At 46.4% G+C, this 15646-nt stretch overlaps 2 protein-coding genes across 2 annotated transcripts in view; one reads left to right on the plus strand and one right to left on the minus strand.

The window, feature by feature from the left end:
- The first annotated feature begins 97 nt into the window (after positions 1 to 97).
- LOC115144173 (chromobox protein homolog 7-like) lies at positions 98 to 6722 on the plus strand. The gene is made up of 6 exons (XM_029684993.2): positions 98 to 505; positions 1567 to 1610; positions 1720 to 1785; positions 1943 to 2009; positions 2622 to 2967; positions 3909 to 6722. Exons 1-6 carry the CDS (start codon positions 437 to 439, stop codon positions 4106 to 4108), a joined length of 792 nt encoding a protein of 263 aa, XP_029540853.1. The 5' UTR covers positions 98 to 436; the 3' UTR covers positions 4109 to 6722.
- Positions 6723 to 7491: 769 nt separating this feature from the next.
- The window catches only part of LOC115144480 (histone acetyltransferase p300-like), a 51222-nt gene continuing 43067 nt past the window's right edge, over positions 7492 to 15646 (minus strand). Inside the window, 3 exon segments of the mRNA XM_065002493.1 lie at positions 7492 to 12414; positions 12417 to 12972; positions 14037 to 14318. Of these exon segments, the coding sequence (XP_064858565.1) occupies positions 9665 to 12414; positions 12417 to 12972; positions 14037 to 14318 (3588 nt within the window). The 3' untranslated portion in view covers positions 7492 to 9664.

Genomic DNA, 15646 nt, shown 5'->3' on the forward strand with positions numbered 1-15646 from the left:
AGGGTTGACTACTTTATTTTCCTGCTACTGCTTGTGTGTCATCTGCGTGCGCGGACCCATGTTCCAGCGTTAGCTCCAGGCTCGAGCTGACAGCGTTGCTTTGGCGCTGTGGAACGAAGAGCGCGCCTAGGACGAGCTTTTGGAAGCACGGGGACGCGCCAAGCAGTGCAGATGTGTCGCAGATTTGAGAAGTCACTGTACATACGGAAATATCTGGTACAAGGAAGTGGAAGGGAGAAATTCCGCTCCAACTTAAACGAAAACAATGCTCAGTTTGTAGAGGGCGGGTTGGGGGAGGAGAAACGCGACGCGTAGAGACTTGTCATTGCCTGTATACAGTCACTTTATAGCGGAGAGCTAAACTAACATCACTTATTCTCGTTTGTACTGGATCAATCTATTTCAAAGAGCAGGCAGAACGTTCTGTGCTGGACCAATGGAGCTGTCAGCGATTGGTGAACAAGTGTTTGCTGTGGAATCAATAATCAAGAAAAGAGTTAGAAAGGTAAGGTATTCATATTGGAAATAAAACGCATGTAACATAATTGCATAATGACAAGTACGCAATTGGGAGAATATCCATTCTAGGGTAGCCTAGATACAACAAGGAACACAGCCTACTATATTGAAAAGCACTTACCAGTAGCCTATTTATATCCAGTATCCACTGAATATAAACGTATAAGGGGGCGTGAGTGGGGGGGAGTGTATCTCTTTAACATAAAGTTGAGCGTGTTGCCATTGCGTTACAGTATAGTCAGGGTGCCAGCTGTCTATCCTAAGATAATGTGAAACAGAATAATCATATCGGAACCGAAACCTTGCCTTCAATCCTGTACGTTGCCAGAATAATAGCCCGCGGGTTATACAGTTACGCTAGTAGGCTATTGTGGATTTGTGAAGAGCTACGCAGTTTCGCGGAGGAAATTAAAAATACAGGTTTGTGGGTTATTAGGGCGCAAAACGCGGCCCCATTTTGACGCGCTTCCATAGACGTGAATGAATGTATGCTACTAAGTCCTTGTAAGTGTTGGGTCTTTTAATATCGTATTTCGCACTGCATTAAAAGTGAACTCGATACCGTAAGTGCATGAGTCATTGTCGGTGCAGGCGCGCATCAACCGTTATTATAGCCATGCAGTCCCGTTACATAGGGGAAAACGTTGCATGCTGTCTAATATTGTTGTATTTGAATAATCTGTCCTACCCGCACATCATTTTATGTAATATTCTTTGTGTGTGTAGGGGGGGGGGGGTTCTTGTGAGGATCCCAATTCTCTCCATTCACTAGTGCGCTCATGTGCGGTAACGTCATGATATCTAGGAGCTGTCAAAGTCGAGAAGCTATATGATAACGTCATCTGGAATGAGTTCCCGGTATTGACATGATGACATAGTTTAGATGAGAAGACATACATTTCCTGGATTTTCAAAGGTTATTATAGGATACCTATCTCTGTTCTTGGAGGGGAGACTGTAAGCATAGCAACATCACAATCAACATCCTCCCCCACACACTGTCTACTCTCTCCCATACTGGTGCTTGTCTCCAACTTTGTGTCACAGGGAAACGTGGAATATCTGTTGAAGTGGAAGGGATGGCCACCCAAGTGAGTAGTATCACTATGATATCATCATCATATCCAGTAATTTAAGACAATGAGTCATGCAGAGTATTATCGGATGGATGAGTAACCACGGCGATGTCTATCTGTACAGATACAGTACATGGGAACCAGAGGAGCACATCTTGGACCAGCGTCTGGTGCAGACCTATGATGAGAAGTAAGTTCAAGAGACCCTGCATTCTATAGAGCGCATTATGTAGAGGCCTTACCTAGCTAACGAATATCATAGTACTGATAACTGCACTGTAGTAGTACACAGTACTATCATAGTAAACTATACCTGTTTGTACTGACTGATCTTACCATTCCACCAGAGAGCAGAAGGACAGAGCCCTGGGGTACCGGAAGAGAGGACCCAAAGCTAAAAGGCTTCTACTACAGGTGGGATGGGTTCATGTTTTATATAACTTCTCTGTCTGATTAGACTAGGGTTGCAAAGGAAGGGTATATTACTGGAAACTTTAGAAGTTTTAGATTACATCAAATCCTTGAAAGATATCAAAAATAATACATCTAGTGGCCTGTTTGGGAACTTCAGATAGGGCCAGAGATGATTACAAACACCTGTGACTATCACATGTAAAATATATGAATCATTGAATAAGATGATTTTTATCTAAAAAATAGTTCTGAAAAAAGTAAATAGTTGGAAGAGTTGCATAGTTCATTTAAAATAATGCCATTGTTGATTTCATTAATTGGGCTATTTTTTCTTGAACCATATTGTCTATCTACTAGAAATGAATGGACAATAAAAAATAAAAAATCATACTGTATATGAATACATTTTTGTAGAGTTATTCTAGTATAAATGACCAAAGTTATGTAGATTGCCATAGATTTTCTGTTAATTACCAAAATTACTGAAGATTCCGTTAACTTTGCAATCCTAGATGAGACAGCGTAATAGGTTGGCATACTAAGTAAAGGGGAAATGATCTTGGAGAAACACAACTGCTGTATAAGAAATCTTTATTATTCCCTCCTCTGTAGAATACTATTTACAACATGGATCTCCGGAGCGCCCATAAGGCCCTAGAGAAACCTCCAGCTCGCCTACGTCTTTCCCTGACTCGCTCACTGGAGTCTGAGGCAGAGGACCCAACCTATGGGGCCTGTAGACGGAGCCTGCACCCCCGCCTGGTCCATCGCAAGAACAAACCCAGAAGATCACAGTTCATGTGCCTGGCCTCTCCCCCTGGCCCCCCTAACCCCACAAAGGTCCCCACACATGATGATTGGGGAAGGAGAGAAGAGGAAGATGACATGGAGGAAGAGGAGGAAACTCGACAGGAGCAGTCGGAGCGAGAGACAGAGATATGCAGTGGCATTCTGAATGGTAAGCGTGTTAGTCAGCCTATTCATCAAATGGGCCTAATTTTAAACCAGGACATTACTGTGTGTGTCAACTTGTTAGTCAGCCTATTCATCAAATGGGCCTAATTTTAAACCAGGACATTACTGTGTGTGTGTCAACTTGTTAGTCGGCCTATTCACCAAATGGGCCTAATTTTAAACCAGGACATTACTGTGTGTGTGTCAACTTGTTAGTCTGTACAGTACAGGAGGCCCCCTGGGCAGACAACCAGGAACATAAGTTCTGCCATCCCATCCAGGGCTGGCAACTGGCACAGCAAACAGACAAGTAGTGGCAAGGGAGAGGGTTGACTTAATGGGGTTTAATGTATGGCGCAGAACAATACATGCCAAACTTTCTGGTACAACACAGATAGTCTATGCATAGTCTACAGGCAATGTACTCAAATCAAATGTTATTGGTCACATACACATGAGCAGATGTTATTGCGAGTGTAGCGAAATGCTTGTGCTTCTAGTTCCGACAGTGCAGCAATATCTAACAAGTCATATCTAACCATTCCACAACAAATACCTTATACACACAAATCTAAGTAAGGAATGGAATAAGAATATATAAATATATGGATGAGCAATGTCAGTGTGGCATAGGCAAAAATGCAATAGATTGCCTGTATATACTGTATTCTAGACTATGTACAGTGCTCTTATCAATCTCGGTCAGTTACTTCAGACTTGATGCAATCTTACCCTCTTCCTTTCTCTTTCCCTCTCTTCCCTTTCCTCTCACCCCCTCTCCTCTCCTCCCTTTCCTCTCACCCCCTCTCCTCTCCTCCCCCACCCCACCCCCTTTCTCTCCTCTCCTCCCCCACCCCACCCCTTTCTCTCCTCTCCTCCCCCACCCCACCCCCTTTCTCTCCTCCCCCACCCCTTTCTCTCCTCCCCCACCCCTTTCTCCCTCAGGGCAGGATAGGGCAGAGGACTGGAGTTCTGTGATTGGCTCAGACGAAGTGACCGCGTCAGAGCGGTCTGCTGTTTGGAGCCCAGTGATTGGCCCAGGGGAGGTGACCGTGACTGATGTCACCATAAACTCTCTCACAGTGACTTTCAAAGAAGCCCTGGCAGCCAAAGGCTTCTTCAGAGGCTGGGGCTTAGAGTTCTGAAACACACAGCTGCACAAACAGACGAAACCTGGTCTGGGAACAGAATGAGAGAGATGGAAAGTGTGGCTCTTGAGTTATCTTTACACTCTGTTTGGACTGTGTGACCGCTTGTTCTCCTCATCCCTTTACCCTTCTTCCCTTTCTGGTTGTGTGATTGACCTCTCCACACTAACTTCCTATTTCATTCAATAGGCATACTGTAGTGTACAGTATATACTGACTACATTGAGATGGGCATACACTCCTACGTTGAGCTATACACAGTATACTGTATACCATACCCTTCTATACAAAACAGTTATTTTTCTGGACTGTTATTAGATAAACATGTGGCTTAGTAGAGTCTTGTGGTGATTTAGAAATCCTCTGCAAGATGGCTTTATCAGCCTGCATGCCTTTCTCCTGTCCTCTCTCTGGGTACATACTGATACTCAAGACATTTTGGTGACCCACTAAAGCCCTGCGCAACACATCCAGTGTAAACTAACCTTAAAAGTGGAACCAAAAACCTATATAAAAAAAACAGACTTAGGAACAGTCTGTTCTTTTCTGAATTGCACTGTATTTACGTCATGATGTTGATGTGTCATCTTTGTGGAATCTTCCTTGTCGCCTCCCATTGGTCAGTGCCTGTTTATCCCACTCCCAAGCCTAGACTGATGGGTCTTGTTACCGATGTTCCCTAAAAAAAAAAGTTCGGCACTGAGCAAATGTCAGGTCTGCTGAGCACAAACTTGAACATTGTGAAAATTCTGTGCAACTTCTGGCGCGCACTGAGGCTGTAGCCGCTTTAAGTTAGTTATAATAGTGGCCAAGTAGGTAACTGTGGCTATTTGATCGTAATGTAGGCTTACCAGAGTTTCCTACCATGAAGGAAAATGCATCCCATAACATTTGAACAAATAGCTGTTCTATCATTCAGCCTACAGTAGCAGCCAATGTGTGGTGTTCAATGTTGGCCTACATTCCACTTTTGAAAAAAGCATGTAGGGATTGAAATGAACCTGTTTATCCTTCAGACAAGGTGAATGAAAATGTTGTTGTTTGATGCAAGAAACCGCTTTAGAAAATAACATTCATTATTATTCCCATACCATTATTACAGAGAATAAGGACAATTATGCTACCCTCTGCCTATTGGCTACTTAGCTTATTCAAGCCTTTCTCAATATATAACACTGCCACCCGAGTGGTACAGCGTTCGAATGCACTGCATCTCAGGGCTTGAGGCGTCACTACAGACACTCTGGTTTGAATCCAGGCTGTATCACAACCGGGGGTGATTGAGCGTCCCATAGAGCAGTGCACAATTGGCCCAGCGTCGTCCGGGTTTGACCGGTGTAGGCCGTCATAAGAATGAGTTCTTAACTGACTTGCCTAGTTAAATAAAGGTAAAATATATATATTATAATAATTAAGAAAGAAATTGTCTAGACACGCACGCGTTGTAGGAAGCAACCACTCCACCATTGCTGATGAGAAATTAGCTCTAACTAGGCTAATAACTCACTTACTAGCAAAGAACATGAACAAATGTACACACGTGGCCACATGCAGCTCTTGCGCTTGTTTTGAGATCAAAGCATCTACTCCGGACCACTCATGCTGTAAACACAGTCCTTGGCACAGATCATATGGCAATGGTCTATTTGCATATAGGGATACTGCAGCTCTGATTTGTTATGACGCACTGGTCTGTGTAGATTAGAGTATGGGCCTGAGTCGTGCCTGTCAATGCAATATAAACCTACTCCAATGCGCGCTGCCTACAATCAACTATTTTACACAGTTAGTTTTGTTTCGGTATGTTTCGTTGAAAGGGGCTAATATTGCGTTGATTTGATCACAATTCACACAGTAGAAGGAACCGTTGATAGTGTTAACCAAAGGGGAAAACTAGAAAGTTGAGTGAAATTCAATCTCGTGCTTCTCTGTGCAGGTTGATATTTCTTCTGTGCAGCAGTCCCAGTTGAGCACGCAGTTTAGAGTGATAATTGCTCGTGACTCAGTAAAATGATCTCCGTCTGCGACCACAATGCAGCGAGGAATTATGGAAGTGCCTGATATTGTTTCTGTAGAGCTTTTACGGCTTGTACAAGCACGCACCCACCTTCACAACGCAACACTAGCAGCCCCGTTTTTGGATGTTTATTCATCTTATCATTTGGGCTTGAAGTGAGAATGCTTCTTACACCTTAATTCCAGGGAGAGGAGAGACAGACAGAAGGGTATTGTGTATTACTAGTCGTTATTTTTATATATCAATCTGACAATGTAATTCAATGTATTTATTCTTTAAATGAGAAACCTTGTGCATTAGTAAATACAGGGGAACTGAAATGTTTTTATACTCTGTAGTTCTGATGACTAAACTATGTGCTCACGCTGTAGCCATGACAAGGCTCTTACTTTATATTATTGCCAAATGTGGTTTGTTGCTTCTGCTGCTGCTTAAATATTCACTGCTGAGCAAAAGGAACTGTTGCACTTTATTATGGCTCGTCTAATCAGAAAAGTGATGTAATAAATCTACAAAAACCATCATCTATATTCTCCGTCAATGTCTGAGATTATTTGTATTGTACTCAAAATAAATGTCTCTTTTAATTGTTAATGTGTGATTGATTTTGTATTATACTGAACAAATGTATAAACCATTTCAAAGATTTAGCCGAGTTATGAACTGTAAGGAAATCATACATTTAAATAAACTCAGTCCCTAACCTATGAATTTTACACGCCCTAATAGGGCCACACAATGGGGAGCCAGGCCTGGCAAATCAAAATGAGTTTTTCCCCACAAAATGGCTTTACTACAGAAAGAAATACTCCCCAGCAGGTGAAGAAGCTGGATGTGGAGGTCCTGGGCTGGCGTGGTTACACATGGTCTGCGGTTGGACGTACTGCAAAATTCTCTAAAACAAAGAAGGTGGTTTATGGTAGGGAAATGAACATTCAATTATCTGGCAACACCTCTGCTGGGCATTCCAGCGTGCCAATTGCACGCTCCCTCAAAATTTGAGACATCTGTGGCATTGTATTGGGACAACTGCACATTTTAGTGGCCTATTATTGTCCGCAGCACAAGGTGTCATGATTATGCTGTTTAATCAGCATCTTGGTATGCCACACCTGTTAGGTGATAGGTGGATGGATTATCTTGACAAAGGGGAAAATGCTCACAAGGAAGTAAACAAATTTCTGCATATGGACAATTTGTGATCTTATTTCAGCTCATGGGACCAGCGCTTTATATGTTGCATTTATATTTTTGTTCAGTGTATTATTGGCTATCATGGGCGAGATAGATGTTATCTGTCCAACCATTTCCACCATGTGATGGAAATGTAGCTAGTGAAATAAAAGCCATTTCAACATACAGCTATTTTTCCAATGGTACAAACATACTTTATTGTACAATTAAATTGGCAAAAAAAAGACCAAAATAACTTAAATAAGAAATTAATGAAAATGGAGCAACAGTTGTTTATTTTTTGCTTCCTCTCAGCAAGCACCAAAGTATTTTAACAGAAAAGTGGTCAAAGATTCCATTTGAACACTAAACACAGTCTTAATTCCAGTTTCTTTAGGCAGAAAAAAAAGCAAAACAAAAGTTGTTCAGTTGCCATGGTTTGTACAGTGATTCAGTATGTATACAAGTGTACATTTCATCAAAATGGCATGATATACTCAAACAGCCCCAAAGAGGGCTATGAATGACCGCAGTGTCATTTTACATCACCATTACATCTTCAATACAAAAAAAGTTTAATCTATTAATTCCTGTAGCTTCAAGTTTTATTTTCAAAAAATAAAATTAAATAATATCTATATATAAAATACAAGCTTTCCTTGTTTTTTTTTATAAAATAAGTCTCAAGATATATTGCCACTTGTTTTCCCCCTCCCCCAAATCTCAACCTTTAGAGAAAAATAAGTGAACTTGTGAAATCTTGTGTAATTCTTTAATATGAGGCAAAATGAATTCATTTTCTGACCACAGTAATAAGCCTTCTCACGTTTTGTGCATGTGTTCATGTGAATGTGTTGGTGTTCACAGCAATCAAGATGTTATGTTGCAATATCCCCAGTTTAAAAAAAAATATATATACACAAAGGCTCATTGGTGCTCATGACCTACACCCCATATACTGTACCTTTCAGAAATCAATACTTTTACATTGTTTGGGAGTCCAGGTTGCTAGGAAACCAAATCGAGAAAATCAGCAGTAGAAAAAGAGTCTCTGCTCATCATAGGTCTGAAAGTTTGTACAGCGCAAATGTATGATTTTCATTTTATTACAAACAGTATTTCATTAAGTCCAGTTTTTGTACAGTAATAACATTAAATTAAACCCAACGTTCAGGGCAAAAGAAGAGGGGCGTGTGACTAGGATGAGAGGGGAAGAAGAGGGGCTTTTGACTAGGATGAGAGGGGAAGGGTAGCATCGTTGACAAAAGTTCCTAGGAAAGCCCGCCACACCTTCCCCATATCCCCTTCAAGTTTCAGTTCATGAGGGTATATACACACTACATGGAGCCATCCATCAATCCTCCAAATCAGCTGGCAACATCAGTAGTAAGTTTCTCATCCATCGTCCTGTTTGTAAGTGTAGGGTTAAAGGGGAGTGTAGGACAGGGTTACCCAAACTCTGTCCTGGGCCCCCACCGGGTGCACATTTTGGCTTTTGCCCTAGCACGTCAGTTGCTTCAAATAATCAAAGCTTGATGATGAGTTGGTTATTTGAATCAGCCGTTTAGTGCTAGGGCAAAAACCAAAACATGCACCCGGGAGGGGGGAAACCCTGGCGTAGAAGATCTGGGCGTCCAACGACCCGAGATGCTCAGACAATCCTAGAGGGAGATCAGCCACCCCCTGCTCATCTCCCCAGCAATAATGTTTCGGTTTCACTTGGATCCCTAACAAAATCAGAAAAAAAATACACTTGCCCTTCTTTCAACCCTCTCGGTTTTTGGACAGTCATTAACAAAAATATATTCTTCTATTTGAATTGTAGCAGTACATCTGCCCCCCCCAAAAAAAAGATATGACATTTGTTTGTAGATCCAGCAAAAATAATATTGATAATTATAATAAAAAAACACTTCTCTGCAAAACAGATACAATCATGACTGGTTTTATGGAGGAAAACCGAACGATAGAAAGGTCCATTGTATTAACTCACCTCAATTGTCCACCACATTTAAAATCTTAAAAATATTTGTAAAAAAGGCAAAATTCTCAGTCCCCAAAAATATTACTTGTGTCATATACTAAGGAAGAAATCTCTACTGTCCAGAAACCCCTTACACATTTTGTACACAATTGGCAAAAATATATAGATATATATTAACAGCAATAACTTACCATTCGTTCAATTTATTCATTTATTGACTTGTAGATTTAACGTTGCATCTCCCATAGGAAGTTGAGTTCTTTTCATTTATACATCAGAAAAATATTAAATAAAAATAACTTCAAAAACTGCCATCCCCCTTCCAGCCAGACCCCATGAGGACAGTTCTTCAGAGCACTGAGACAGATGTAGTAGTAGGCTACATAATGTCTAAACTGTTGTGGTTGTTTGTCCCCAGGTCCTGGTGGTTATTACCCAACATGTCTGACTGCCCTGGGCCATGCAAGCCTCCCATCCCACTTATCTGGGACATCATAGCACTCGGGTCTGAACCAAACGTACCCGGGTCCCCAGAGTTAGCCTGCTGCTGTTGTTGCTGTGACAATTGTTGTGGGTTTTGGGGGGCCACCATGCCAGGGTGGTGCTGGGAGAGATGACCCGGGTGCGGAGAGCCTGTCTGTGTCTGGGGGGAGATGCGGTGAGGGGAGGGCTGGGGCTGCATGCGTGGCGAGGGGCTGGAGTGAGGCGGCTGGGACTGTGGCCGAGGGGAGGGCTGAGGGGAACGCACCTGGTTACTGAGGGACTGACCGCCCAGAGCCTGGCCCTGGAGGTGGGGGTGTGGGGACTGGGCCATCTGCTGCTGGGGGCTCATAGGACTGCCGTGCTGGGCAGGCGAGCCCCCTCCTAGGTGCTGCTGCTGGAGTAGTCTCTGGTGGAGGGCCTGCTGGAGCATGGCATGGGAAGACTGGGGCTGACCACCTTGGCCTTGCTGGGGACCCTGCTGCCCCTGTTGGAGCTGCCCAGGCCCCCCACCCCCATCCTGCTGTTGCTGTTGTTGCTGCTGCTGCTGTTGCATCTGGTGCTGTAGCCTCTGTTGCAGGGCTGTGGCTACCTGCTGGGACATCGTTCCAGGGTAGCCCTGTCCTTGTTGGCCCTGCCCTGGACCCGGCTGGGGCCCCTGGGGACCTCCCCCACCCTGCTGCGGCCCTCCCCCGCCACCAGGCTGGGTCTGGCCAGGTTGACCAGGCTGGCCCTGATGTATGAAGCCCTGCTGGCCCTGACCCTGCTGCTGTTGTTGGGGGGGCTGGGGCTGCTGGAACTGACCATTGTTACTCATCTGTTGCTGCTGCTGCTGCTGTTGGAGGTGCCTTCTCATCAGAATTTCTCTGAACTGGGGAGTCATGTTGGACATGGGGGTGCCTTGGCCTGGCATACCGCCTTGTTGTTGTTGTAGTGCTGCCATTTGCTGCTGTTGCTGCAGACTCCCAGGCAGGAGGGGGCGCTGCTGCTGTTGCTGCTGCTGTTGTTGTTGCTGCTGCTGCTGTTGTTGTTGCTGCTGTTGTTGCTGTTGTTGCTGCTGTTGTTGCTGCTGTTGTTGCTGCTGCTGTTGCTGCTGCTGCTGTTGTTGCTGCTGCTGCTGTTGTTGTTGCTGCTGTTGTTGCTGCTGCTGTTGTTGTTGTTGCTGCTGCTGCTGTTGCTGTTGCTGCTGTTGTTGTTGCTGTTGCTGCTGTTGTTGTTGCTGTTGCTGCTGTTGCTGTTGTTGCTGTTGCTGCTGCTGTAACTGCTGTAGCTGAGCCATAGTGGACATATTTACTCCTCCGCCTGCCTGGCCCATGTTCATCCCTGGCTGGGCTACTCCGGGGTTTACGTTCACCTGCTGACCATCCATGACCACCTGGTTACCCCCAGGGCCCATTCCTGCCCCACCAGGGGCCCCCTGGAACCGCACGCCTCCGGGCCCCCCTCCTGCCGGGGCCCCCGGCACCCCTGGACCTCCCTGGTATCGGGCAGCTCGCTGCTTGATGAAGGCAGCCATGAGGAGGGGGTTGGAGCGGAGGATATTGAGGACCTGTTGATGCTGGCCGGGGGAGCTGGGGGAACGGAGGGTACGCAGGAGGTCCTGTAGAGCTGCCTGGGGGAGGTTCCCTGTTCCCACCATCGCTGCTGCCGCCCCGGCCACGCCCCCTGGACCCCCCATCAGCCCCATTAACCCCCCTTGCCCTACCTGCTGTTGCTGCTGACCTTGCTGTTGTTGTTGCTGGACGAGCTGCCGTTGCTGCTGTTGCTGGACAAGCTGTTGTTGTTGCTGCGGTGTCAGGTGACCCATCTGTCCCATCATGCCTTGCCTCTGCTGGGGTGCCATCCCACCTGGGCCGCTCCACTGCTGTTGGTTAGGATTCTGGAGTTGGGCCTGCTGCTGGAGCTGAACCTGGGGAGAGAGCTGCGACTGGGGGCCGCCTTGCTGCTGCATGCCTCCTTGCCCCACCACCACCATCCCCTGCTGCTCCATATGAGTCCTCCCTGCCACACCCTGGCCCTGGGGAGCCATCCCCTGGGGCCCTGCAATGCCTGCTCCTGAGTGGGCCATGCCTTGCATCTGGGTCTGGGGGTTCTGGTGGTGGGGGTGAGGGGGCATCATGCCTCCACCCTGGGCCGCCTGCTGCCTTTGGAGGATCTGTGCTTGAGCCTGGGCCATCTGACGCTGTGTCTCTGCCACACGCTGAATCTTCAACGCTATCTCCACCGCTGCCGGAGGAGGCCCCTGCTGCTGCCCCTGGGGCATGGAGCCCTGGCCAGGGTTTGCCTGCTGCTGTGGAGGTGTGGCTGGGCCCAGACCGGGTTTACCCAGGGACTGGTGGAGGGGCGAGGCACCTGGAGGTCTGGGGGTGTAAGGGGGAAGACCTCCTGGGTGCTTCATCTGCTGGACATTTGGAGACTGGCCCTGCTGCTGCTGCTGTTGGAGCTGTTGTTGGACCATCTGTTGCTGCTGAGGAGAGTTCATCATTACCCCTCCACTATGCTGCATCTGCTGCTGGAACTGGTGGTGCATGTGGTGCTGCTGGGGAATGCCGCCCTGCTGCTGTAACTGCTGCTGTTGCCCTGGGGGGCCCTGACCCATCCCCTGCTGGGGTCCGAGGGGCATGTTCCCCTGAGTGGGGGTCTGAGGCGTGGGGGCTGCGTGCCCACGGACATGGGGGTACTGGGCCCTGTAGTGCCGTTGTTTCCCGGGGACGGTAGCCCACCGTTGCCCCCCGGTCCCGGAGGTGGCTGACCCACCCTCTGCATGCTGGCCATCCTCCTCCGCAGCATCTGGGCCTGCTGGAGACGGTGCTGGAGCTGCTGCTGCCTCAGCTTGTGCTTGATGTTCAGACAGAACGGTACAGGACACTTGTTCTCCTGGCAGTGCTTGGCGTGGTAGCAGCACAGGGCGATGAGCTGCTTGCAGATGGGGCAGCCGCCGTTGGTCTTGCGCTTGCAACCTTTGGTGTGCTGCACCACACGCTTCATCTTCTGGCAGGACGGCAGGCTGCAGTTGGCGTTGCGACACTGGCAGGCGTGGACCAGAGACTGGATGCAGCGCTGGATGCTGAGGCGGCGCGAGTCTCCAGGGTTGGCGATGGACGAAGCGGCCGAGTTGTTGCTCTCGTCATCCAGGCCCAGACCCAGCTTCTCCATCTTGTGAATGTGCCCCTTAGAGTTGTAGCAGGTGATGCACAGGTCATAGTCCTGGGACAGAGAGAGGAGAAAGTAGCATATAGGTGTTGGTTACACCACACTTTACTTATCATCCCCTTATTAGAATTACCCTAAAACAAATCTTAGTTTGACTTTTCAGGCAGTTCCTCTTCTTTTCCCTCCTAGCCCACTCTATACCCATCCAACCCCATCCAATCCCCTTCCCCAGAGCTAGATGAAACATTTATCCATTTTGCTCAATAACAATATCTTCTTTTTATAAACAGGTACTGTATCATAAGTGTAAACGTCTTTCCTACCTAACGCAGTCTCTTCTGTGAGCTGCTCCACGCTACAACCAGTTGTGAGCTGCGCGCTCTTGCTGCCTGACAGTTGATATTTTGCTCAAACTAAGCTGTGTATGGCGAGTGTAATAATTTATCTACATAACGAACTGACAGCTTTGGGAATTCATCTTTTTCCCCCCATCAATTACATAGCCTAGATTGAAAATAGCATTATTACAACATTGTTTTCACGGGCCCAGTGGATGGTTTTCACTGACGTGGATGAATGAATGGCCCAGAGGGGATAACAAAACCTCCCAGGGCCAGCGGGCAGCCCTGCAATGAGTAGATGGGAGAGGCAGGACTAGCAGTGTGTCTAATGTCTCAAATAGTCCTATTTTAGCGTTCGGCAACACATTTGCTCGTTGACGAAAGCGAGCAGTTTGGATGCAATAATTGAATAACGTACTCGTTACTATGCAACTCTCCCGCACACAGTGAGGCCAGTTAGCTTTCCCTGTAAGCTACATACTACACCACCTGAGGAGGTGGGAACTCAAAATACATTAGCTCGATTACTTTCATGTCCTACAAAAAAAAAAAAAACTTTCCATCTGTATGCCTAGGCTACTTGATGTATTCAATGTGAATGGCATGCTACGCTCCACAGGTGCATCGTCTCAAAACCATATTAGCCTCGCGCCACAGACAAACAAAATTGTGTCGTAAGAGGAAGGCAATGTTGGCGTTTAATTTTCTGTTTATCGTCCCAGCTCTACCCTTCCTCTCCTCTTCCTCCACCCCTCTAACCTGAACCCTAACCCTCACCTCGCAGACGGTGCAGTGGTAGCGTGTCTCCACGTGGCCCTTGCACTCATTGCAGGTGTAAACGAAGCGGTCCTGGCTCTGGTTGTGGAGCTCCACCAGCATGCACATGGAGCTCCACTTGGACCTGCGCAGCGAGCTGAACTCCAGGTGTTTGTCGCGGGCCAGGGTGAGAAAGGCGTCGCGCCCATCCATCAGGTCGCAGGCCATTAGGCCGTCGGGGTCCGTGATGGGGCCCAGCGTGTTGGACATAGGCGCCGCTATCAGACGGATCACAAAGAATACCTGGCGAGGAGAGAACAGAACAGAGTTAATGGAGAAGACATTTAGACCGGTTTTATTTTTATGTTGTTTGTCAAGGGTCATTTTAACTTGATTGTACAATAGAGGGCACTATATGTTGGGGTCATGGGTCACATGTACAGTTGAAGTCGGAAGTTTACATACACCTTAGCCAAATACATTTAAACTCAGTTTTTCATAATTCCTGACATTTAATCCTAGTAAAATTGCCTCGTCTTAGGTCAGTAAGGGTCTGAATAATAGTAGAGAGAATGGTAGATTTAATCTTTTATTTATTTCATCAGATTACCATTGGGTCAGAAGTTTACAGGCTTCCCACAATAAGTTGGGTGAATTTTGGCCCGTTCCTCCTGACAGAGCTGGTGTAACGGAGTCAGGTTTGTAGGCCTCCTTGCTCGCACACGCTTTTTCAGTTCTGCCCACACATTTTCTATAGGACTGAGGTGAGGGCTTTGTGATGGCCACTCCAATACCTGGACTTTGTTGTCCTTTGGCCATTTTGCCACAACTTTGGAAGTATGCTTGGGGTCATTGTCCATTTGGAAGACCCATTTGCGACCAAGCTTCAACTTCCTGACTGATGTCTTGAGATGTGGATATTTTGAAGCAACAATTTTCCTGGCTCATGACGCCATTTATTTTGTGAAGTGCACCAGTCCCTCCTGCAGCAAAGCACCCCTACCACATCATGCTGCCAAACCCGTGCTTCACGGTTGGGATGTTGTTCTTCGGCTTGCAAGCCTCCCCCTTTTTCCTCCAAACATAATGATGGTCATTATGGCCAAACAGTTCTATTTTTGTTTAATCAGACCAGAGGACATTTCTCCAAAAAATACGATCTTTGTCCCCATGTGCAGTTGCAAACCATAGTCTGGCTTTATGGCAGTTTTAGAGCAGTGGCTTCTTCCTTGCTAAACGGCCTTTCAGGTTATGTCGATATAGGACTTGTTTTACTGTGGATATAGATACTTTTGTACCTGTTTCTTCCAGCATCTTCACAAGGTCCTTTGCTGAGGTTCTGGGATTGATTTGCACTTCTCGCTACAAAGTACATTAATCTCTAGGAGACGGAACACGTCTCTTTCCTGAGCGGTATGACGGCTGCGTGGTCCCATAGTGTTTATACTTGCATACTATTGTTTGTACAGATGAACATGGCGTTTGGAAATTGCTCCCAAGGATGAACCAGACTTGTGGAGGTCTACAATTTTTTTTTCTGAGGTCTTGGCTGATTTCTTCAGATTTTCCCATGATGTCAAGCAAAGAGGCACTGAGTTTGAAGGTAGTCCAACTCAAATGATGTCAATTAG

This window comes from Oncorhynchus nerka, linkage group LG16 (genome assembly GCF_034236695.1).
Source record: "Oncorhynchus nerka isolate Pitt River linkage group LG16, Oner_Uvic_2.0, whole genome shotgun sequence".
In the NCBI taxonomy this organism is placed as follows: Eukaryota; Metazoa; Chordata; class Actinopteri; order Salmoniformes; family Salmonidae; genus Oncorhynchus; species Oncorhynchus nerka.

Excerpts from the sequence above, each read along its gene's own strand:
- LOC115144173 (XM_029684993.2), top strand. The coding sequence starts at position 437 with ATGGAGCTGTCAGCGATTGGTGAACAAGTGTTTGCTGTGGAATCAATA. Across the intron at positions 506-1,566 it reads TCAAGAAAAGAGTTAGAAAG|GGAAACGTGGAATATCTGTT; the intron begins GTAAGGTATTCA and ends TTTGTGTCACAG. Across the intron at positions 2,968-3,908 it reads ATGCAGTGGCATTCTGAATG|GGCAGGATAGGGCAGAGGAC; the intron begins GTAAGCGTGTTA and ends TTTCTCCCTCAG.